Source organism: Sminthopsis crassicaudata, chromosome 2 (assembly GCF_048593235.1).
Source record: "Sminthopsis crassicaudata isolate SCR6 chromosome 2, ASM4859323v1, whole genome shotgun sequence".
Classification (NCBI taxonomy): domain Eukaryota; kingdom Metazoa; phylum Chordata; class Mammalia; order Dasyuromorphia; family Dasyuridae; genus Sminthopsis; species Sminthopsis crassicaudata.
The window spans coordinates 207,788,998-207,812,684 of record NC_133618.1 but is presented as its reverse complement, the minus strand read 5'-3'; the positions used below and the strand labels follow the sequence as shown (position 1 = coordinate 207,812,684).

General features: G+C 42.4%; 2 protein-coding genes across 2 annotated transcripts in view; both read left to right on the top strand.

Annotated features, from left to right (window-relative positions):
* Positions 1-6,076, top strand: part of CAPN14 (calpain 14) — a 148,663-nt gene extending 142,587 nt beyond the window's left edge. Inside the window, exon 21 of the mRNA XM_074284735.1 lies at positions 5,834-6,076. Coding sequence (XP_074140836.1) covers positions 5,834-6,076 — 243 coding nt within the window. The remainder of the gene's footprint in view (positions 1-5,833) is intronic.
* Positions 6,077-6,100: 24 nt separating this feature from the next.
* Positions 6,101-23,687, top strand: part of GALNT14 (polypeptide N-acetylgalactosaminyltransferase 14) — a 295,893-nt gene continuing 278,306 nt past the window's right edge. Inside the window, exon 1 of the mRNA XM_074288126.1 lies at positions 6,101-6,833. Within this exon, the coding sequence (XP_074144227.1) occupies positions 6,705-6,833 (129 nt within the window). The 5' untranslated portion in view covers positions 6,101-6,704. The remainder of the gene's footprint in view (positions 6,834-23,687) is intronic.

Here is a 23,687-nt window from a genome sequence, read left to right as displayed (position 1 = left end):
GCTAGGTGCTATGCTAATATATTATTTAAAACGTTGGGATCCAGTCAGAGCAAGCCACCTATGACAGCCGTCCAGATCCTCTTCTGCCGAAACTAGCGTGGAACAAAGAAAGGAAGCTTTGAGTCTCACTGTTACCCCTCTGACTTCAAAAAAGTCCTTTCTGCGGCTGGCTGGCCGGCCAGCGTTGGTTTATCTCTGTGCCTTTACTCTGTACTACTGTGCTGCCATCACTGATGGCTTCTCCTTTAAGCCCCCAAGAGGGACCGTATGGAGAGGGGGAAGGAACGTTGACGTTTTATACCACAGTTAATAAAATTTCATGATTTTGGCACAAAGGCCGCCTCTCTATTTGTGGCAGACCCAATAAGTACAGATAGAAGGACACACACACACACACACACACACACACACACACACACAGAGGCACACACACATACTGCCCGGAGTCAAGCAGTGGTCAAAGAAAAGAAAAACACAGGGAAATCTGGTTAGAAAGGAACAAAAGCTAAAGGCCCTGCAGGAAACTGTAAATGAGCATGAGTAACAAGGACACAACTCAAAGAAAATTTTTTAAAAGCGTGGTGTCGAAAATTCACTATCTGACATATGTATCGGACTTCCCAGCTTTCTGACAGCCTCAGCACACATTCACTCCATATGTTGCTTTACACAGCTTTCACTGGCTTTAATGGACGCAATTCTATAGTTTTATGCTAACATGAATGAGTCACATCTGCTCCAATCCCCAATGTGCTCCTAAATGTCTCTGACTGCTCGGAGAGAGCAGCTCGCTCACAGCTTGCCAATGGGAGGCTTGGAAAGTTCCAAGCCAGGAAGAGGGTAACAAGGCGGAGGGCTGGTGTGAGGGTGCCTGCCCCGGAGGGTCCTTCCCCAGTTACTCACCCGCTCCAGCTTCCATCTAAGTGACTCACTCCCTGGAAGCTGCTCCAGTCCAAACTGGCCTGCACGAACAGATTTAACACTGACCATCCCGATGAAACTTGTACCCTTCAAGAAACAACTGGGATCTGTTGAAGGTCCTAAGTGTTTAGGCTAAATCCTGAGAGCAATCTCGGGGGAGAAGGTACCCACTGGGCTGTTTACCAACCCGGCCTGTGATTCTGAAGCCTTTCTCCTTCCTCCATTTCCTATACCTTGTTCCCGTTCTACTGCAAGATCATAGGATGTTAGATCTATAGATGACAAGGATCTTAGAGGCTAAATTTGTCCCATCCCTTAATGTTAAAGATGAGAAAACCCAGGCGCATACAGGTTAAGTATCAGAGAGATAGGGCAGCTAGGTGGCGCCATAGTGCACCAAGTACCAGACCTGGAATCAGTAAGACTCATCATGGAGATGAGTTCAAATCCAAACTCAGACACTTACAAGTCCTTTTTACCTGTTTCCCCATCTGCAAAACGAGCTACAGAAGGCACTCCAGTACCTTTGCCAAGAATACTCCAAATGGGGTCACAAAGAGTTGGCTGTAACTGAAAAATAATTAAACAAATCGTATCGTGCTACTGTGGAGAGATTAATAGTTTTGTGTGTTATAGGATCTGGCTTAAAAAAACCCCACTACTTCCAGTTTCTATCAGACGGTCCTGGGCAAAGCCCTTTGCTTCCATTGACCTCAGTTTCCTCATCTGCAACCCATCATGGGATCCCTTTCAACTCTGACTCCAGAGCCGGAGTTCCCCACAACTATCCCAGAAGCTACTAGATTGATACAATTACATAAAAATCTATTTTGCAAGATACAGTGATTATACTCGAGTATCACTACTTTCCTTCGGGAGTTTTAGTCAGCTAAAGAAATCTCTGTTTTGGCTAAGGATAGTGAATCAAACCAGAAGCCAGGCCCCCCCAAGATGGAGCCCTTGCTCCATCCCTCCCCTCAGCTTGTCTTCTCTCTGATCCACCCCTCTCCCCACAGTGGTTTGCTTCTCCCAGCTGTCAACCAGCCAGAATGACACATCCCAACCACCTCAATATGCAGTCTTGTGAGTTGTACCATCTAAAAAAGCTTGTTGGTGGTGTTGTATAACTGTCTGCCATCTGTTACCAAGAAGCCTCATCATAAAACATTGTGCAGCTGACTGTATTACACTGCCACTCTGCAGCTCTCAGGGTTGACTGCATTTCAGTCAGACGGTCTCCAGGGATGAGGGTGTAGGGGGCTATTATATTTGGTCTATCCAACTATGAAGTACTTGGCAGTAAGAGGGAGGAATGGGGCCACCTGAATGGGGGATACCACTGAGACAACACAACGGAAACACTTTAAAGGCAAATACTTCTCCTTCCTTCGTGTCTTAGCCCTTCTTCTGGACTGTGATGAATATGGGACAGCGCTGATCTAAGATCCTTTTTTTTTGGGGGGGGGAGATGGCATTCAGGTTAAATGTCTTACCCCAAGGTCATACAACTAGTAAATATCTAAAGTGGGATTTAAAAACAGCTCCTCCTGACTCAGGGCTCTATCCACTGTCACCTCTAGCTGTCCCTGGATTTTTCTCATAATCTTCCAGACAAATCAGAAGCAATAAAGGTTGCTCTTGATGGATTCAATCAGGAACTGGGTTTTATTTGTGTGATGTTGGACATCCTGGGCTTGGATGAGATTGCCTCAAAATTCCTTCTAGTTAAGACTATGACTTTATGGTCTTTGAATAGGGTGACTGCAAGTTCTCTAAACCACTCCCAGTCTCTTGGGCTCCTTCAGACCATCTTTGGCTATTAGACAAGGAAGATTTTTATTTAGAGCTGACAATCTAGCAACTTGCTCTAAGATTGGAACAGACCTGGAGGCTTTAAAATCCCAAGGCTCAGAGAGTTTAAGTTATTTGCTTAAGGTCACACAGCTCCTCAATAGCAATACTGGGACAGGAGCCTAGGATTGCTGGCACTGGATCCAGAGCTTTCCTCATTATGCCAAGGTGCTCCGCACTCTAGATGTTTAACCTTTCAGGTTCATGAGTGCCTGAGGCAAAAGTAAAATTGCTTTTCTGTGCCTTTGGAAGGCCATTCTTTTCGAGTCAAGCCCAAGGCCTTTGTCAGCTTTGTCCCCAAATGAGGCAGTTGGGTTAGTTGGGCTCATCAGAGCATTGAACTTGGAGCTAACAAGACTTAAGTTCAAATTTAGCCTGAGATACTTAACTAGTTATGTGACATTGGGCAAATCACCTAGCCTCAGTGTCCTTAATTACAAAATAGGGATAATAATATAGCCTACTTTTCAGGGTTGCTATCAGGACCAAATGAGATAATAATTGCCAAAAGTTCTTAGCACAGTCTTTGGCACATTGTAGATGCAATTTAATTCACTATCTCCTCCTTCTCCAAATGCCTTTAGAACAATTTAGCCTAAGAGGTTTGAGAGAGGGGTATAAAATAATATGATCTGGTTTAAAATTGGGGAATTTTGCCATTACTTTCACAGAAATCATTTGAATGGAAAGGATAATCAGACCCCTTTGCAGATCAGAATCAACCAATCCACAAGTATTTTTAAGCACTTATATTTACCAGGCACTGTGCTAAATGCTAGGGATATAGAGAAAAGCAATACATAAATAAACAAACAAACAAACAAACAAACAAATAAATAAATAAATAGATAGATAGATAGATTAAAAAAAAAAGTTTCTTATCTCAAGAAAATTATTCTTCTCATGGAAGAGACAATATAAATAGAAGTAGTCACATATAAGATACATACAAAGTAAATGGAAAGTAACTTTAGATGGTGGGGAGCACAATAGTTCTGCTTGGGAAGCAGAGAATTGACCAGGAAGGGCCTCCTGTCAAAGGTAGCATTTGAGCTGTCTCTCTTTTTTTTAAGACTAGGTCTCCCCATTTTTTTCTATACTGGAAATACAGTGACTATTCCTGAGCCTGATATTACCACTGATATTTTGAAGAGATTTGACTTGATCTGTTTTTTCCACCTTCCCTCAAGGAGGAGGAGGAAGGGATTTCACTTTAGTGATACCACCCATGTTGCTGGAGTCAAAGTTGGCTCATGTTAGATGTGTCTGGGACCCCACCTGGAGAGCATCTCGGGTAGGTAGGAACTAGAACTGCCTCTGGGGAGGGGGAGGCTCTCCTTCCTGATCTAAGTGAGGTTTTTTACTTCAGGTTTTCATACTTATGCAGGTTTTTTGTTTCTTTGTTTAGTCATTTTTTAGTTGTGTCTGATGCCCTTTGGGGATTTTCTTGGTAAGATACTGGAGTGGTTTGCCATATCATTTTCCAGTTCATTTTACAGTTGATGAAATTGAGGAAACAGGGTTAAGTGACTTGTCCAGGGCAGATTTGAACTCAGGTCTTCCTGATTTCAGATCCAGAACACTATCTACTGTGCTACCTAGCTATCCTATTAATGTAGAACTCAGTGTTTAAGCAATTGTCTGCAGCTCAGAAGTCTGGAGGTCAACAGATCTACTAGCTTCAATCTCTCTGGTTGTTGAATTTATAGAATACCCCACCAAATTTTGAACTGAGTCTATGGAAATCAGGGAAGCTGAGGGGCAGCAGTGAAGAGAGAGTGCATCCCAAAATGTAGAGGCCAGAGTAAATGTAGGGATAAAATATTAGAAAGAATAAACAGGATGCTATTGCTGGACCACAAAGTGAGTACAGAAGTGAAATATAAAGATTAGAAAGGAAGGACAGACAAGGTAGGTCCAACAGAGGAATGGCCACATAACCCAGGAGGTTATAGATAAGGGAAGTTTTTGAGTGGAAGTCCCATTGGTGGTGACACAATCAAATCCCCGCCCTTTGGGAAAATCACTTTGGTGATTATGAGAAGGATGGTTTGGAGAGAGGAGAAACTTGAAGCAGGGAGGCCAATTAGATGGCTATTAAAATGGTAGAGGCAAGAGATAATGAAGTCTGTATGAGGGTGGTAGAGTTGTTATGAAGACAGAAAACTGATTGGATACTGGAGACAAATGGGGGGGGGGGGAGTCCAGGATGACAGAGAGGAAAGTTAAGAAGTTATGTTTTGGGTATGTGGAATTTAAGATCCTCTGGGACATCCAGATTGAAATGTCCAAGGAGGTGATCTTGGACTGGGACTCAGGAGAGAGACTAGAGCTAGAAATAGAAAATCTACATATTGAGGATAATTAAACTCGTGAAGACTGACTAGATGATCAAGTGAAACAATAGCGAAAGAGATGAGGACTTCAGTTGAAATGGATTCAAAGGACCTTAGTTTAACCTTGTGCAAATCATTATCTCTCAGACTCAGTTTCACCTGCGGTTAAGTGGGGACATAAGTGTCCAAGACACAATTGTAGTGTGGATCAAAAAGGTAATAGGCGTACAGTGCTTTGCAAATTTAAAAGCACTATATAACTGTTAATTATTGTTGTTGTTATCATTACAAGAAACAACCAGCCATTTAGGATTAACTAAGTGAGAGCAGTACCAGGAAATCCCGGGGAGAAGAGGGAAGTTAACAGTGAAAAGGCTGCTAAAAGGTCAAGGAGGACGAGGATTAAAAAAAGGTCATTAGACTAGGCAATTAAGAGAGCATCTTCTGTCTGTTTCATATCCCACATGGATGGAAGGGAGATGAGCCCCGTTAATGATTTTCTGTCGGAGAGCTGTAGGACTGCTGGACACATTTCTCTGCCCCAGGGCCACATTCATGAACTCGAGGAAAAGTCGGCAGGTGGAGCTGGATTGCTGTGCCTGAGACCCCAGTCCTGGAGAAAAAGAAAGAGAAATGCTAAAACATTAAGCGACCATTATGGGGGAGAAACTTGAGCCAGACGATGTTTTAGGGTTTGGTTTTTTTTTTTAATTAATAACACCCAGCTCCTCTGTAGAAACGTTCCATTGCACCTGCGGACAGGAAGGGGAAACGGTGGCGTCTCTAAGAACCGGAGCCAGGAAGAGGCGCGGGTCTCACTTCAGGGGCGCCTCCGAAGTTGGCCCCTGAGCTCGGGGATTCTGGCGCGTGCAGGAAGCGCCTCGGGGCACCACCAGGGGAGCTTCTCCGGGAAGCCGAAGCCACCTCCACGAACGTCTCTCCCTTCTGACCCGAGTGTGGGTTTTTAAAACGGGCGGATGCAGCAGGGGCTGGTGGGCGCTAGGGGGTGCTCCATCCCCCACCCTACCCCAGCCCTCCCCACAAATGAGACTTATCTGGGAAGGACTCTCCTCTGGCCCGGCTGGGGTGGTGGTAACAATTAAAATAGCGCAGTCCAAAACTGGTCCGGCGGGCGGCGGTAGCGCCCCCTCTCCCTGCTTCCCTCCCCCTCTCCCTGGGGGTCACTCTGTCCCTCCCTCCTCCCCTTTCTCCCCCACCCCTCCCTCCTCCCTCTCCTCCTCCCGGGGAGTCAGGCACAGGCTGCGATTGCTCCCTCTCCGCAGCTCGCGTCAGTTTCCCTCTCCCGCTGCAGGAGCGGCGGCGGCGGCAGCTGAGTAGGCAGAGGCGGCGGGAGAGACGTCTTCAGCAGCTGCAGCCCCAGCTCCCGGGGCTCTTCGGCTCTGAGCGCGCAGCTCTCCCGGCCCGGCCCCCTCGCGTCCCCCGCGCGTGTCCTGGAGCGCCCCGGGCAGAGCGGCACCTCGGAGCGCCCGGACTTCCCCTGGCCGCGAGCGGGGACGCCCGGCCGAAGCCGCTCCCCCCGGAGCTGCGGACCCCAGCCGCCCGGGGGCATCCTCGGCGGGGAAGCTGGGCGGGACCATGAGGAGGCTGAACCGCCGCCTGGCGCTCTCTCTCTTCGGGGTGCTGTGGATCGCGGCGCTGCTGCTTCTGTGGGGCGTGCAGAGGAAGTTGGAAGCGGCCCCCGGACCCGAAGGGCAGACCCCCAAGGTAAGCGGCCGGAGTCGGGCAGCGAGAAGCAGGGGGCGCGCTCCTGACCCGGCAGCCGTGGGCGACGGGCATTCGCGGGGTGGGCTCGGCGTGCGGGCTTTGGGGGGCTGAGCTGGTCGGCAAAGTTGCCGGACGCGGTTGCCACTGTTAAATGTTCCCGGATTTTAGATAGCCCCAAGGAGTCTTCTCACATGTGTGTGCGCGCGCGTGTGTGCGTGTGTGTGTGTGTGCTCGGTCTTCCGTGCGTGTGTGATGTGCACGCGAGCGTCGAGGCAAAGTGTGGCCACAACTTCTGCAGCCGCGCATCCCCCGGCGCCGCCGGACCCGACCCGGCCCTGGGCAGCCTGGGAAAGAGGGCTGAGAGGGCAGCCTGGGAATGCCGGCCCGGGACGTACGTGGCGCGGCGGTGTCTTGACTAATTGGGTCGCCTGTTAACCTCAGCTTCAGTCCGCGCCGCCAGTTACGCTGCCCCGGGGAAGAGGCTCCAGGATGATCTCCCATCCTGCCACCTAACTCAGAATCGGAGCTTGGAGGATGACCGAACTGGGGGCCGAGGGCGGGGGAGGCAGACCCCTCCGATGGTTGCCGCTCTCCTTTTCCTTTGCTTCGTCACTCCCTTTCTAAAATCTGTTTCAGGACCCCTGCAGCTGCTAGACTCCAAAGTGCAACGTGCAAGCCTGCTCTGCACAACACAGCGACTGCAAAAAGAGACTGACTTGTCTAGTTAGGGAGTTGGGCAAATCTCAGTGCAGGTGGCTTTTCTGCCTGAAGTCCAGAACTGAAGGCTCACCTGACAGGAGCTCGGTCCTCCTCCCCTCCTGCACTCCCCTCAGCCTGCAGAATCCCAGCCCTGCCTCCTCCAGAGGGCTGAGGATAAGGGCGAGTGCCTTTGGGCCAGCCAGCCGGCACCTCACTTTTGATTCCCTGCTTTGGGGAGATAATAAAGAACCAAACGTGTGTGTGTGTGTGTGTGTATGTGTACACAACATTCTCATTCATGGAACTTTCAATCTAATAAGGCGGGCAGGAGAAACATGGAGAAAGAATCTGAGCCTAGGGAGTAACAGCTACCTCTCGAATCCATCCTCAGCTCCCTCTCCCTCCACTCCTCTCCACGGGATAATTTTTTATCACTTAGATGCTGTTGCTACGCATAGATCAGTAGAGTTTTACTCCTTTTCCCCAGGTCGTTCTTCTGCTCCTTGTAATGTAGTTAATGATGCCTGCAGGGACCTGGTTAGCTTTGTACCTCATTACCTTAAGCTTGCATGTAACGAGTACCCTCCATCCCCACCTTATTTTTCCTGTTTAACAACATCTGGGTCTCTTTTCCCCCCTCCTCTTCCTCCTCCCCTCCTTCTCTTCCACTTTCTTCCCTCCTCCTCTTCCTCCTCTCTTTTTTCCTTTCCTTTGCTCTACTCTCCTTCCTCCTCTTTTTTCTTTCCATTGCTCTCTTCCTCCTCCTTTTTCACCTTCTCTTCTTTATCTTTTCTTCCTTTCCTTTGCTCTCTTCCCCCTCTTTATTTTTTCCCTTTCCTTTCCCTTGCTCTCTTCTTCCTCCTCCCCTTCCTTCTTCTTTCTCTTCTATTTCCCTTTTAAAATTAGTTTAACCACTCTCATGTTTTCCTGTATTTTCTTTTTTGCCGATCTTTCTTCCCTTTATACCTCATTCTTTTTTCCTTTTCTTTCTCTCTCTTCAGATCGCTTCCCAACTAAAGGGATTTAGTTTCCTCTTTTCTTCTTATATCTGGTTTATACTGCTTTTTTGACTACCCATTTTGACATCTTCTATAGTGTTCCTGTCTTTTTTCTCTCCTTTTTGGATTTCTCATTTCACCTCCTCTTATGTGTGAATGACGACCTTGGACAAATCATTCACTCAAGGCCTGCTTCCTTTCTGTCTTAAATAAGGAGGCTGGACTGAATGACCTTTGATACAGCTCTTAAGACTCCAAGGCTGTGTCCTGTGAATCTTTGTGAGTGTGTGTCTGAGAAGTGACTGCTTATGTTTGTGCATATATGTGCAACTGTGGCACTTTTAATGGAACCAGAGCAATGGAATTCACAAAAACTGGTTTGTTCAGTTAGGTTACACAAAAAAATGCCACTGGTACAGCTCTCATGATATTAAAGTGATAACCTTGTTAGTCAGAATTTCTGAAACATTCTGATTCCAGTCCACTCATTTGTCCTTTTCCAATTCCTGACTGGAGAGAAGGGCATAGGAGTATACAGCTGTTCATAATGGAGACAGGTACAAGAAGGTGTTTAAGGCTCAGGACTTTGCTAACATTAAATGCTGTGACCTCAATGGCAGTTTGAGTGCCTCCTTTGAGAGAGGACTTTTACAGCAGTGACTTGGTCCCACCTTCCCCTGAGCTCATTCTCAAAATTTTTCTGGCCTGGTTCTGGTTCCTCATTCAGCCACTTGTTTTTAATAAGGGACAACAATTGATTCTACCCTGTGACTTAGCAAAAATTAGTTTCCTTCTCTCTATTTCAGTTTTCTCTTTTGTGAAAAGATTTTGGGGGGGAAGGTTTGGACTAACTAGTCACTTCCAACTTAAAACTTATGTGAATCTGAACCTGCGAATTGTTAGTAGGAGAGAGAAATGTAGGGGAAGGTTGATGGAAGAATAAGGGTAAGTCTGTTGTCCTCCCAAATTGTCCCAGAGAAGCCAAGAGAGACCTTACTACCTTAAAGGAAAGAGAAGAATGATTATTGGTGCTTCTGGGAGAAAGACTTGAAACTGTGAGAGGCTGTTAGGTTGCAGGTAGTAGGTTGTGTGTCTAAGTGCTTAAGGTTGTCTGATGGGATAGGAAGAATTAAAAAGGATAGGAGAAATCCTATAGGTACATTATTTAGATATATAATTTTGTATTGTATATGAACTTTATATATATAATATCATGTATATTTTATATATATACATATATATATATGGTTTATATTATATATAAACTCAGAGATTGTTTCCTGACCAATGGGAATCTTATGTGCCTCAGATGAAAACGTAGTATAGATTTCTGAATGACTTCAGGACTCCAGGCTTTCATGTTAAGTGCTTTTTCATAATTGCAGGGGAAAATTTTACTTTGTATTTGTCAAAACCTGAGGAGCTTTCCTTTTTCTCTATACTGCCCTTCTACCCCCCATGGACTGTGTTTATCTGTGAAAGCACAACCCCTCATTACTGTAATCCACAAATACATATAAGAACTCTAGAAGGGACCCTTAAAAAGTATATTATTTAACCTTCTCACGTGACAGATGAGGACATGGAGACCTTTAGGGTAATGGTGAGATAATTTATACAAAAGATTGTTCACGGAAAGGATGCATGAGTGTCTCATGCAGAAAGACCAGAGCAAGAGGGTTGGATCATATGGCCTTGAAGGTCTCCTTGCATCTCTAGGTCTGTGATTTTGGGATAGTGAAGCTTTGTGCACTAAGTGGGAGCTTGGAGTGGTCAGTCTCCAAAGCCAAGCTTTTTTTCCCCTAGGGTTCTCAGCAGCTCTAAGCTGCTTTCACTATGAATATTTCTTGGTAGGAGACTCCTACTCTTTCCTTTGGAAGTGTTAAGGGCCTTCTCTCTTCACCTAATTTTTGGGAAGAAGGGGAACCTGAGTATATATAAAACCTCTCCTCATTCATAATCCAAGTAATGTGCAAAACATCACTTGCAAACAGCCTTTGCAATTAAAAAAAAAGTTTATTCAATTTGTTTAATATGCTAGAAATAAAGTCCCAGTAAAGGTGTTGAAAGTATGTTTTTGCTCTAAATTGGTTTTTTGGAGTTTGTTTCCCCACCTTTCCAACTTAACAAATCTCAGATTTCTAATTGAGAAGGGAGCACAATAGGGTTTAAGATGTTTCTGAAAACTGTATCATAATGATGAACAAGCACTGTAGGACAAAAAAAAAAAAATCAGAAATTTCTATTTCTTCCTTGTCTTCTATTCCATCATTTGTTTTCAATTTGGGTAACTTAAAAAAAACATGAATTTTTAAAAAAATCTTTTTTCAGTAACTCAAATTTACTTTGGGACTTAGTAAAAGTAAAAAGAATTTTATTCTTGAGGGTAATTGAAAATTTTTTTCTTTAGGAAGCCAATGGGGAATTTAAAAGCTTGGACTAAAATGCTGCAGGCCTTTGGAAATATACTTAGGTTTTATTAAAATATGTAGCCAATATTATTATAAAAATTCCCTCTATGCGTGCAGCACAACTATTAAATTCTTGCATTTAGTAAGATATCTTTTTTTTCTGGAATCCATACACTCTCCTCTCTTATTATCCCTATTTTGTTGGTAAACTGAGTCTCAAAGAGGTCAAGCTAGCTGGTACAGTAATAGTTATATAGCAGCAATACCTACCCCTCTCTGTAATAAAAACTTTCTCCTGACATTCTTCTGGCTCTGGTGTGGGCAAAGATATAGAGGAGGAAATGGGAAACATCGAGTAGTTTTGTTTGTCTTAAATATGAAGAAGTCAGAGAAAGGGATATGTAGTATGATTCAAAACTTAGGTGGAATATCCTACAGAAATTCTCACAGAAAAATCTCAATTTTGTCTTAGAGGTAATAGAGAGCCACTGAGCTTTTTGAGTGAGTGATTAGCCTGGTGCTTTAGGAAGCTATATGGAGGAGAAATTGGATAGAAGAGAATGTAGACAGACACTATTCAGAAGCTGGAAGTCTTGGTGATTGGATTAAAGAATAGGAACCAGGAATGGGATGTAGAGGCTGCAGACTCAGTCACTACCTGGAGATGGGGATTGAGTGAGATTGAAGGTGGAGGGTGATTTGTAAGTTACAGATAGGAGTAAATGGAAGTATTGGAGTGCCTCTCTTAGAAACAACCCAATTATTTTTCTTTCTCTTTCTTGCCGGGAAAGATCCTGTCCATTTTTCAAGAACCAGCTAAAATCCTCACCTGTCCAGAGAGGCGTGGGGATCAGACTTTTGTGAAATCCATCCCAGCTCTAAATCCTGCAATCCCTTGGCACCTTGCCACCTTTGTTAAAGGAAATGTGTGATATAGTGGAGAAAGTAAACAATTTGGAGTTAGAAGAGCCGGTTCTGAATCTTCACCTTGCTAATTAATTCCTGTGTGATTTGAGGCAAATGATCTAGCCTCTCTGGACTTTAGTTCCCTCATCTGTTTAAAAAAATGTTTGTTGAGTTAAATTAAACTGAGGGGGTTGGGCTAGATCAAAGCTTCTTAAACTGTGTATCTCTTGACCCCATATGAGGTCATGTGATTAAATGTGGGGCAGCAGTAAAAAAAAAAAAATACTCTACCAAGATTCATTTCTTTATATAAAAATAAACAAGCACATCTATCTCATTAGCATACAAATTTGCTTTCATCTTTAATAAATGGTAAAATTATGTATATACCAAAGAATTGTTTTAAAATAAATTTCTTTATGATTTATTATCAGTAAATGTTTCATTTGTATATACCTGGGGTCATGCAAAAACTTCTCGGGTGAAAAGGGTTTGTGAATGGAAAAAGTTTAAGAAGCTAGATGACCTCTAAGGTATTTTTATGATCTCAGTTCTATGATCTGTAAGATTTCTGATCATCCCAGGTCAGAATGACTTTTTCTTCTAAGTTCTTTTAATACTGTACTTGTTATGTTGATTATTCATTTGAGTTGGTAACCCTTTATGTAGTACCCCTTTATGTGACAATATACTTCTTTTTCACAAATCCATGTTATCTTCCCAACCCTATAGTAATTTCCCTAAGGTCAGGAATTGGGGTTTATACTTCTTTGTATTCAGAGGTGTATTTTGGAGCTATCTCCTAGGAACACTTGAACCTAGTTGTTAAATTTTCAGTGTGAGCATTTTCTCTATGGAAATCAACAAATGCTACAAATCTGGGCTTACTTTTTTGTTTTGTTGATTGTCTAGGCTTAGGAAAGTGATGGAGAAAATGTTTATAATGAACATTAAACTTAAGTGTGTCCTATGTAAAGTTTCTTTTCCAAAGATCTGGTTATTAAACATTTGTGGGCACATCTCTGTATCTTTCTCCCCAACATTTAGCACAATGCATTGTGTGTAAAGAGAATGTGATAAATGCCCCAGCCTGAAATTTTTTTGCAGAATTCTCTTTTATTTTGAGTTGCTGCTTGCTCAAAGATCTAGATTTCTTTGTCTCAATTATATTTTTCCAGCATGTGGCACAATACTTGGCACAGAGTGGGAGTTTAATAAATACTTTGATTGATGGTTTGTTAAATTTGTTCCCCTAGCCTACTCTGTATATGAGCTTTGCATCTGAAACAATACCTTTCTTTTCTTCCTGGTCTTTTAGTTAAGTAGGTCACATCTTTTTGGAAATCCTAAAAAAGCAAATAAACAGAAGAATAAAACCTTGGAGTCATTTTGAGGGCAGGAAAAGAATAATTGAATTAGATTTGAGTCTTGCAGTATTCTTTGTCTGAGGACAGGGTTGATAGAAAATAAGTCCATCTTGAACTCCATATGAACCGGTTGACTAGTCATGTATAGTAGAGAAATGAAGATTTTGACCTGTAGTCTGAAGGCAAAAGACACCAGGTTGCAAATGTGGGCTAGAGGCCTGAATGTGAGGGGACATCCTTCCAAAGGACAGAAATAATGTAGCATTGAATGGAGCAGGAATGAAAAGAACTGAGTTCAAATCCTGACTTTTAGTACCATGGAAATTAGATTTGAATTCTGTCTTTAGACATTTAGATTAGATTTATAAACTGTCTTTGTTACTTACTGCCTATGTGACCTAGAAAAAATTATTCCATTTTCTTGGGTGACAATCTTCTCATCTATAAAATGGGAGCAGAGCTGCTGGATTTGATAATCTCAAAGATCCCTCAGATCTAAATCTCTTGATTTTCCCCACTTACTGTTTGATCTAAAATCATGTATTATAATCCATTCATGAGATGTTGTTTATTGTTGCTCTGGATCATCTGACTCTTCATGACCCCATTTGAGGTTTTCTTGGTGAAGATAACTGGAGTGATTTGCATTTCTTTTTCTAGCTCTTTTTCCCTTCTCTCCCTCCCTCCATCCCTTTCTCCCTCCCTCTGTTCCTTCCTTCCTTCCTTCCTTCCTTCCTTCCTTCCTTCCTTCCTTCCTTCCTTCCTTCCTTCCTTTCTTTTTACAGATGAGAAACAGAGGCAACCAGGTTTAAGTGACTTTTCCAGGTTTACACATCTAGTCCAAAGTTAGATTTGAACTCAGGAAGATAGGGCCTAGGTGCCCTTAATAAAAAATAATAGTATTATAAAATAATAATAATAATGATTAGTTTATATTTGTTGATAATTGATGAGACTGTAAAGTCTCTTTATATATGTTATTTTGTTTGATCCTCACAAAGACCTTGTGCATGGTGTGCTCTGATGTATAGGAGGATTGTTTTACTGCTGACTTCATTTAAGATCTCATCTCTGCCATTTAATTGCTGTTATGGGGAAAAGGACTGGGCCTGTGATTTCATTGCTCTAGGCATTTCTGATAGTTGCTTAAAGCACTAAGAAATGGCATATCCAAGGTCACACTTTCCTGCATTTGGGGCCAGCTCTCTGTTGCCAAACTGCCTTTCTTATTACTTTTATGGCTTTGAGCAAAACATTTAACTTTCTGGACCTCAGTTTTCTTATCCATAAGATGAGGGAGTTACATTAGATGGCATATGAGGTCTCTTCTAAATCAATGATTCTGGTTTCTGCATTTTTTCAAAGGAGGAAACTGAGACTGGGAATTTAATTAAGGGTGCACAGCTAGTACATGTAAGAGGCAGGAAATAAGTAGCCAACTTGGTTTGATTCCCAGGGTCTAATTGTCTTAATACCTTTCTTCCATCTAGCTTCCAAAAAGATTATTTTAGGTGAATCTAATAGGTTATGTTTATCCAGGGAAAAAATTTGGACCTACATGTGCATAGTCTTGTCACCATGTCATGGCTTTTGAATTTTTATGAGAGACTGTCAGAATTTGACAATGGTCTATCCTCCATAGTACCTGGGGTTTTCCACGAGCACCACCAAATCTTTTGTACATTTCATTCTGGAGACACAATAGTATTTAGCTTCCACCTGTTTGGGAAAGACTATCCTGATGAGCTCCACTTCTTAGTTGTTGCCTATTCTTGCTGGGCTAGGGATATTAATGAGCTTTTGTGATCTTCTTTCCTGCCATCCCTTGGTCTTCCCCTCTTACTTCCACTGCATAGAATTACAGAATTTTTTCAGGGAGGGCCACAGGGCCACAGAGTCCAGCCCATATACCAAAGTAATCCTCAATGTAAAAGATTTGAATGTCAGTCATCTAGCCTCAGGTCCTTCTGGTGCTCTATCCACCATGCTCCCTAACTGCCCCTAGAGCTCTCTTAGTAAAGATCACCTTCTCTTAGCCTTCCATCCTTCTTCTCGGAGGTCATGTACTGTTTCTCTAGCATAGGGTATCCTAGCACTATCTTTGCTGCAGTAAGACTCTCACAGATTTCACTGACCCACGTTCCTTTCACTGCTCTGACATTGACTTGTCCCATGGCCTTAGACAAGTGACTTCTCTCTTCCTAGCTTTCTTTTGCTGTGAAATATACAGAGAAATACTAGCACCTATAACCTATCTCCTTGGAAGGTGTGTTGAGACTATGAATTTTGTGCAATGCTTGGTTAGTGAAGTGCTGCAGTGCTTAGAGCATGCTGGACTTAGACCCTGGAGAGAGACCTACATCAGACACCGCCTGCTTGTGTGAGCCTGAGTGCGTCAGTTACCATCTCCCAGGCTCAAGTTTTCATCTGTAAACGGGTAATATACCAATCTCTTAGGGTTTTTGTTAGTTCAAAGGCTTCTCAAACCTCAAACCACCATATAACAGATATTATTATTGAATGATTCCAGAATGAAATCTCCTATGGATATGTGACTATGAAGTGGGTATTCATAAAAGTACTTTGCCAAAAAAGATGAAATAAACAATAAATGCATCTAAGAGAGGCCGCCAATCTTGACTGTAGTGAGAAGAAACTCTTTGAGTTACGGAGGAACACTCTCCATGGGGAATTCTCTACAAACTCCTAAGATTGGCTTGCCATGGCATGTCTGAATGGTGACCTCATATGACCTTCTGGATCTAGGCTGTTTTTGCTGCTTGCAGCTGCTGTTTAGATCACAAGGCTTTAATGAACACTGGGAGCCTAACTGGGGAAAGAGACATTTTATATTGGGTGTCTTCCAGGGAGTCCTCCCTGAGCCTCCTTCCTCTTCTCTCCAGGTTCAGAGGCAAGGGCAAGTTTTGTTTGCAAAAGCCAAGAGATAAGTTAGGAGGCTATGCTGCTGTCCTGAGGGGTGATAGAAGGAGGAATGTTCTCTTACAGAGCTGAGCTGCCCAAGGTCAGCATTAATCTGCTGTGAGATTTGCCTCGTTGGTCACCGAAGATGAAGTGACAGCTCTGAATGCATCGGAAGCTCCTTCAAAAAGGAGGAGATGATTCGTGGAGATGCTCACTCACTCTGGGCATCTCTGATGCTCTCAGATCCTAAACCTGCCCTGATCCTCCTCTTCCAAAATTGTATTAGGGTCAGGAATGGGAAGCAGTCAGATCCTAACTCCTGATTGCTAATGATTTCTTGTACTCCTCTGTGCCATTTCACAGAGACAGGATTATGCACTTAAAAAAAATAATTAAATCCCCCTCATGTCATCTGTCTTGCTAGGATAACTAAAGAAATCTTCCAAAGGAACATGGGAAGGGAAAGACACTTTCTAGTGCTTCTGCCACTCCAGAGCTGAAGGGGTGAGGGAAAATGCACACTGAGCTGCCTTCCTTCTATTGATCCCCCTTTTCAAAACCCAATTTACATCTCATTCCAAGGCACTAGAAGAGTGGAAAATATCCATGGAGCTGTATATTCTGAACATCTTTATATTCTCCCTCCAAAGAAGATAACTCTCAGCTCCCACTAAGAACTGGAATACCAGGACTCCGTTTTCCTTTTCTGCTGGTTTGAGGTACAGATTTATATAACATCCCTTGTTCTTCTGTGAAAACTGCTATCATTCATTCTTTTCCCCAGCCACAATGAGACCAGTTCAATCAATTTTTATTCCCCTATCAGTTGCAGCAGTGAACATGCAGGTATAATGGGATACAGTGGAAGCAAATTCCTTGATGGTCATTGAAAAATTAATTGATCCCTACATTTGGTATTTTGTGGCCCATTGTTTTTAAGACTATTTTGGGAAGATCCTGGCCACACAGCCCACAGACTAATTAAGGCCCTAAGATAATTGCCTATTAATAGGAAATTGGCTGATAGCTACCAGCTGGATGCTGCTTGGGTCAGATAACCAAGCTTTGAGACCAAGCTCATGAGCCTTGTTTTTCAAGATTTCAGGACTGTGAGTAGGATCAAAGAAATCCATCAAATGAACAAGACTATTCTTAACCCAGATGCTTATTTATAACCTGCCTTTGTGTATAAACACACACTTTCATAACTATATGTCAACATATATATTCTTTCTATGCATATATATTGATTTATGCATATTGATTTATAAATATATGTGTTACAGTGGATAGAGAACCAGATTTAAAGTCAAGCCAACTCCTCTTCCTGAGTTCAAATCCAACCTTAGACACTGACTAGCTATGTGACTGTGGGCAAGTCATTTAACCCTGTTTGCCTGTTTCCCCAGATGTAAAATGAGCTGGAAAACAAAATGGCAAACCACTCGAGTTTGCCAAGAACTTCAAAATGGAGTCATGAAGAGTCAGACAACTGAAACCAATATGCAACAAATATGTATGTTTATATATATATATATATATATATATATGAATATATATAATATTATGAATATATACATATGTATATACATACCTATGCATACACGTCTTTATAGTTACCTCAACAAAATTTGTTTCCTTTATAATCCTATGTATTTTATTGTATATATTTAAAAATATTCTAAGAAGGGGTCCATTACTTTACCAGATTGTCAAAGCAGGCTACAATATCCAAAAAGTTTAGGAATCTCAGCCTAGTACTTAAATGATCAGCTCAGGGTTGTTTTTTGTTTGTTTGTTTGTTTGTTTTTTTAATGCCTGAGAATTCCTAAAGCATAAAGAAAAAAAAGTTGCTCAAGAAGAGAAGGCTTCAAGAAGACCTGTTTCTCAAATCAAACTGATATTTTTCATGAAAAAAAAATTGTGAAGGGTTTCAGAGTTCTGATGGATCACTAAGCTTTGCATCAAGCATAAAATCCACAGCTGACAACTCTGAGTTATCCGTGTGACCTTCTACAATACAGGATTGTACCTTGAAGCAGACCAGAGGTTCTTAACCTGAGATGAACTTAGAAAAAAAATTCCATGATTGTTATTTCAATAGAATTGGGTTTCCTTTGCATACATATTCTCTGTTAGGATTCCCAAGAAGGGGTCTATAAGCTTTTTACCAGATTGTACCAAAGGGAGGGTCCATCATACAAGCAAGGTCAAGAGCCACTTCATTTGAAGCACTTTGAGGATGCAGTGTGAAACTGGATTTGGTTTTGTTGGAGGGCCTGGATTCTAATCCCACTTCTCTCATTTTGTGGGTGACTGAGGGCAAGGCAGCTAAGCCCACTAGGACTCAGTCTCCTTTGTAAAATGGAGTTCACCTCGAAGGCCCCTCCCTCCCATCTATAAATGGTCTACTATTAAGTGAAATGAGGCAGGAAAAGTCGAAGCAGGCTTCAGTTACTCAGTTCTCCAAGGGGGTGAGACCTTTTTTTGTCTGACAAACCAGGATTTAGGGTCTTGTGGGGAATGTGACCCGTTGCCTGTAATAAATGCCACTGTTGCACTCTCAGATAATGCATAAAACTGCTCAATAGGTTCCAGAGAGTGTAAGCCACCTGGGAGTGAAGTCAGCCACTGAGGGCTGCTCAGGCTGTTAGCACTCCTGATTTCCCTCAAGAGTAATCCTGCTCTGCAAACCTTCCAAAAGCAGCCTGATTTTTCTTGTTTTGGACAAGCTGCTGTGGTTGCAATTGCAGAGCCCAGGAATCTTCCTGAAAAATGAAAGAAATCTTTTCCACCCTCCAGCCCATCAGCCAAAGTGAGATTCCCAGGGACAGAGTCGGCACCGTTCCCAATGCCAGGTACAGAGAGAAGCAGCCTCCATTTGTCAGCGTCTGCACGAAGTCCACAGGACTTGACAGGGAGAAAATTAGGCTCTCCTGTCACTCACCCAACTCCTCCAGCTCAGAAGTCAACAAGACGGGGGATTAAGACAGAAACCATTGATTTGAGTCCCTTTCTCTGATAAATGTGGTCCTTAAACAATCAGATGTAATTCCCTTCAATGAAGAAAAATGTCATCTGAGAGAACTTATCTCAGCCTCTATGAAATGTAAGGCAATTTAATGGGGAAAAGACTCCCTGGGAAAGTGGTAGTCTTTTAGTACACATTGCACCTAGAGAGCAAGAGATTCAGTCTGTGAGGAGCTAGATTTCCATTTTTGTTCAGCAGAAGGAATACCAATTTCCTGGTAGTTGAAGACCACCTTACGAGGAGATAGTATGTTCACCCGAAAGGGATTTTTTTTTTTAGTGACTGTGTGACTATGGGCATTTCATTTAATTTCTCTGCCTCATTTTTCCCATCTGTAAATGGGCACAATAATAAATAAATTACTTCCCTCTGAGGGCTGCTGCAAAGATCAAATGAGAAAAGTTATGTAAAGTGATTTGCCAGCCCTAAAGCACTATTGTAAACCTGTGCTTTTCTCAGGTCACAGGAACAAGATTTGGAGTTTAAAGAGATTTCATCTGGTCCAACATCACTGTTTTATGGGTAGAGAAATTGAAATCTAGAGAAGTCATTCAGCCAATAAACACTTACTAAATGCCTACTCGGTATCAGGCACTGTGCTGTGGTTACACAGGCCGTGAGAGACAGAACCAGAATTTGGACCGAGGCCTTCTGACTATAAATCCAGTGTTCTTTCCATTTCCTTTTTAAAAAAAGAGAAATGAATCTTAGGATGTCAGGTTCAGAAGGAACCAGGAGCCATCTACTTTCTCAGTTGTAAAAGTGGCTAATACCAGCATCCACCTGGCAGGGCTATGATGAGGATGGGATGGGATAATATTTGTAGAAGGCTTAGCAGAGGGCCTGGAACATAATAGGGACTATATTAATACTTATTTTCTTCTCTTCCTTCCCCTGCTTCATATCCGCTCTCATGTTTAACAGATGAAGAATCCGAACCTTAGAATTTAAAGAGCTTTGATCCAACTAAGTTCCAAGCAAGGTAGTTTGACTTTAAATCCAGTGCTTTCTCCATCGCCCCATTCTGGTTCAGGTAACTGGCTATGTTTCCTGTCCTAAGAATATTTGCCAATAGCACAACCGTCCACGCTCCAGACCGGGCTTTCGGAGGCCAGGGCAGGAAGAACCTTAAACACTCAGCTCAGCACTCTTGGGGACCATGAACCTCCATTTCAATTGACTGTTTTCCTCCCTGCTACCATGTTGGTCTCCTATTCCTTCCTCTTCCCCACAAAAACTCATTTTCTGCCAACTGTCCTCAATCAGCACTACTATTGCCCTGGAAAGGAAGTGGCTATTGACGTTCCAGTTGTTCCATCCACCATCTTTGTGACTGGACCTTTAGTCAGGAAAATCTGAGTCCAAATTGCTGAGCTGTCTGAACTTGAACAGACCACTTACCCTTTCTCTGTCCTTCATCTGTAAATGGACGGAACCATAGCATGGTGGGGAGAATAATGTGAGATATTTGTAATGAGATACGTAAAGGCCTACGTGAATATTATTATTATTGTGGTGGCGGTGGGTATTCCTGGACCATAACTCCCTTCTCCGGCTACTCTTGTCCTGTATGGATTGTCTCCTTCGTTAGGATGTAAGCCTCTCGAGAAGGACTGTCTCCGTTTGTATTTGTATTCTTCTTGGCATTTAAAATAGGCTTTTTAGTCATCCATTCATTTAGAAAAGATAATTTCTAGGGTGATACGTGTCTGGGTGTCTTTGAGGTAATGTGTTGCTGATTAAAGAGGGATTGGGAGAAACACAGCAGATAACTATAATGCAAAAGACTCGAGTCAAGGATGGAAGGCTCCAGACATTGCCCCTTTTTGGGGGTAGCCCTGTAACCAGCATAATAGCACACATTACAGAACTGTTTGTACTGAGGAGTTGAAAGCCGTCATATGCTGAGGAAATACTCAGCATGGAGCAGTAATTATGGTTTAGCTGATGATAAAGGATGTCTTGGATTGACTGTTAATTAGACTATTAAATGTAGTAACACAAAGACCAAATATCAGCTATTAACCATTTAAGCCTGCAGTTCCCTGATTTTTTTTAAGTGGGGAGAGGGAGGCACTGGAAGTGAGCTGGAAGCACTGGCTAGCTATCAAGCTCTCCTATGGAAACAGGGACTGATTTTTCTTTTCCATTGCGGGAAGACTTCCCATTTTGGCAGTCTTGCCAAACCCATTTGACTGCTAGGTGATGACTAAAGTAAGGACCTTCTCTCATTTTTCTCCTCATTTTCTAACATGATTCTGATTTGGTTGAAGGCAGAGTGGCTCAAGATTAAATGAAATAAAAGCAAAAAGGCTGAGCCTCTGTCTAATGTATCTAAATATCTTAAGGCAGGAGCCTGACCTCTACTGTTATCTCAAACAGGCAGACAAAGTATTTATAACTAAAATGTCTTTGAGAGCAGGAAATCAACACTGTCTGGTCATGGAAGGCTTTACGGAGCTGAATGCTAGCATTAATAGGTCAAGAGCAGTCACTGGACCCTGGGCCTTTTTCTCAGTGGGGCTGAATCTCTATTCTTTCACATTGCAATGAGGAGGAGGAGGTTTGAGCCTTTTAAGTTTCTCAACTTATGTCAGTCTTGAGTGGTCTGGGGAATTTAGCACCCAGCTATGTTGCTTTGTGCTTTGTGATTTAGAGTTAATGTCCAAGACGACTTCTGAAAGGAAGGGTGTGTGTCTTTCTAGTCTGCTGGGATCTACCCAGGAGACACCGGGATGAAGAAGTCATGCTATGGCAACAACTGGTAAAGTAGTGGGCTCCTTTGGGATATTTTGTTAAGGAAAATAATTCCTCTGTGTCCAAATATGCATGGAGGCATTATTTGGGATAGCAAAGAACTAGAAACAAAATGAGTTCTCAGAATTTGAGAGAAGACTAAAAAAATTAGACCCCAACTTTGTTGTCTGAAAGTAATGAAATATTATTGTGCATGATGAACATGAAGAAATCAGAGAAACATGGAAAGATTTATAGGAACAGACACAGAGCAAAATAATCAGAACCAAACATTGTATTTACTGACAAACATGTAACTGGAAAGATTACTAATATGGAACTGAATTCTGAGTAACTGAAACACCAATTTATGGTCCCAGAGAACAGGCATCAATTCTTCCTTGTGGCAGAAAATGATTATTAGGGCAGAATGTTGTATAAATAGTCAAAGGTGGTTATTGTATCAGTTGGGTTTTGTTTTTTAATTTTTCTTTCATAGAAAGAATGGTTCGCTGTGGAAAGACAGGGGAGTTTTTGTTTTTTCCCCTAAAAATGATTAATATGAAAACAAATATCTAGAATAAAATGAATTATAAAGGACAAAAGAAAATATGCTTTATATGGATGATTAAAAATTGTTTCTCTGGTTTCCTTCAGGGAACCCAATATTGGAAGACTTTAATTTTTCTTGGGCCAAATTGAGAATTAGACTGAAGCTAAAGCAGCACCAGTAGTGGAAAAAAAAATTGTGCTATGTCTCTTTGAGATTCTGTCGTGTGAACATTGTGCATGAGAGTAACCTCTAGACCATGTTCCTTCATGACCTAGACCATGTTAGATGCCATGATGGGTTAATGTAAAATTATTTTCAAAATATATTAATTTTTTCAAATTTCTTCTGTCTTCCTTCCTTGGTATCAATCATGGTTGCATGGTTTTCTGACTTTGATATGTCTTTGCTTTCTTTCAGTGATGTCAGTTCAACACAATAGACATTTGTTGAGCGCTTACTAGATTGTCTGGCATATTGTTAGGCCTAGGCAAAATAGAAGAAATGTTCAACAGGCTGCAGTGCACTTCATGGGTGCTTAATAGTAAATATTTGCAAAGCATGGATTTGTTGGTGGAAGAACAAGTGGAGAAACCTGTGCCTTGGAGAGGTGTGCAGTTTAATTAGGCAGGTACCTTTTAGACACTTCATTGAGATCCTCTGTGTTAATATGAGAGGCAGGGGAAAGCCCCTGAGTGGCTGGAACTTTCCCTAGTCAGTCTATGAAGGTCCGTGGTGTAGAATTTTGTTTGGGGGTAATTGAGAGGTCCTTCCCATCAAGAATGAGGACATGTTCAATGGATCCCCCTTGACAGGAGAAGTCTTTATCAGTCAGTCAATCAATAGGCATTAGTTAAGTACTTACTGAGTACCAAGGACTGAGCTAGACATCCAGGCTACCAAAGCAAAAATGAAACAACTCACTGTCATCAGGGAAAATCCGATGGGAGACCACACCTTGGCGTCTATGCGACACAAGTATAAGGCTTTTTTTTTTTTTTTTTTTTTTTTTTTTTTTTTTTTCCTTTTTTTGCAGGGGAAAGCACTATTTGCAGCGTGAGGGAGTTGGGAAGGGCTTTGTGGAGAATTTTATTTTGAGCTCAGGTTAACAGATAAGGTAAAGTGCGTTCTAGACAAAGATGCAGGGGTGGTCCCTGGATTGTCCTGTGGTGGTTATTTGTTTCCGTGGTATTCGTGCCCTATTCGGGGTTTTCTTGGCACAGACACCAAGTGC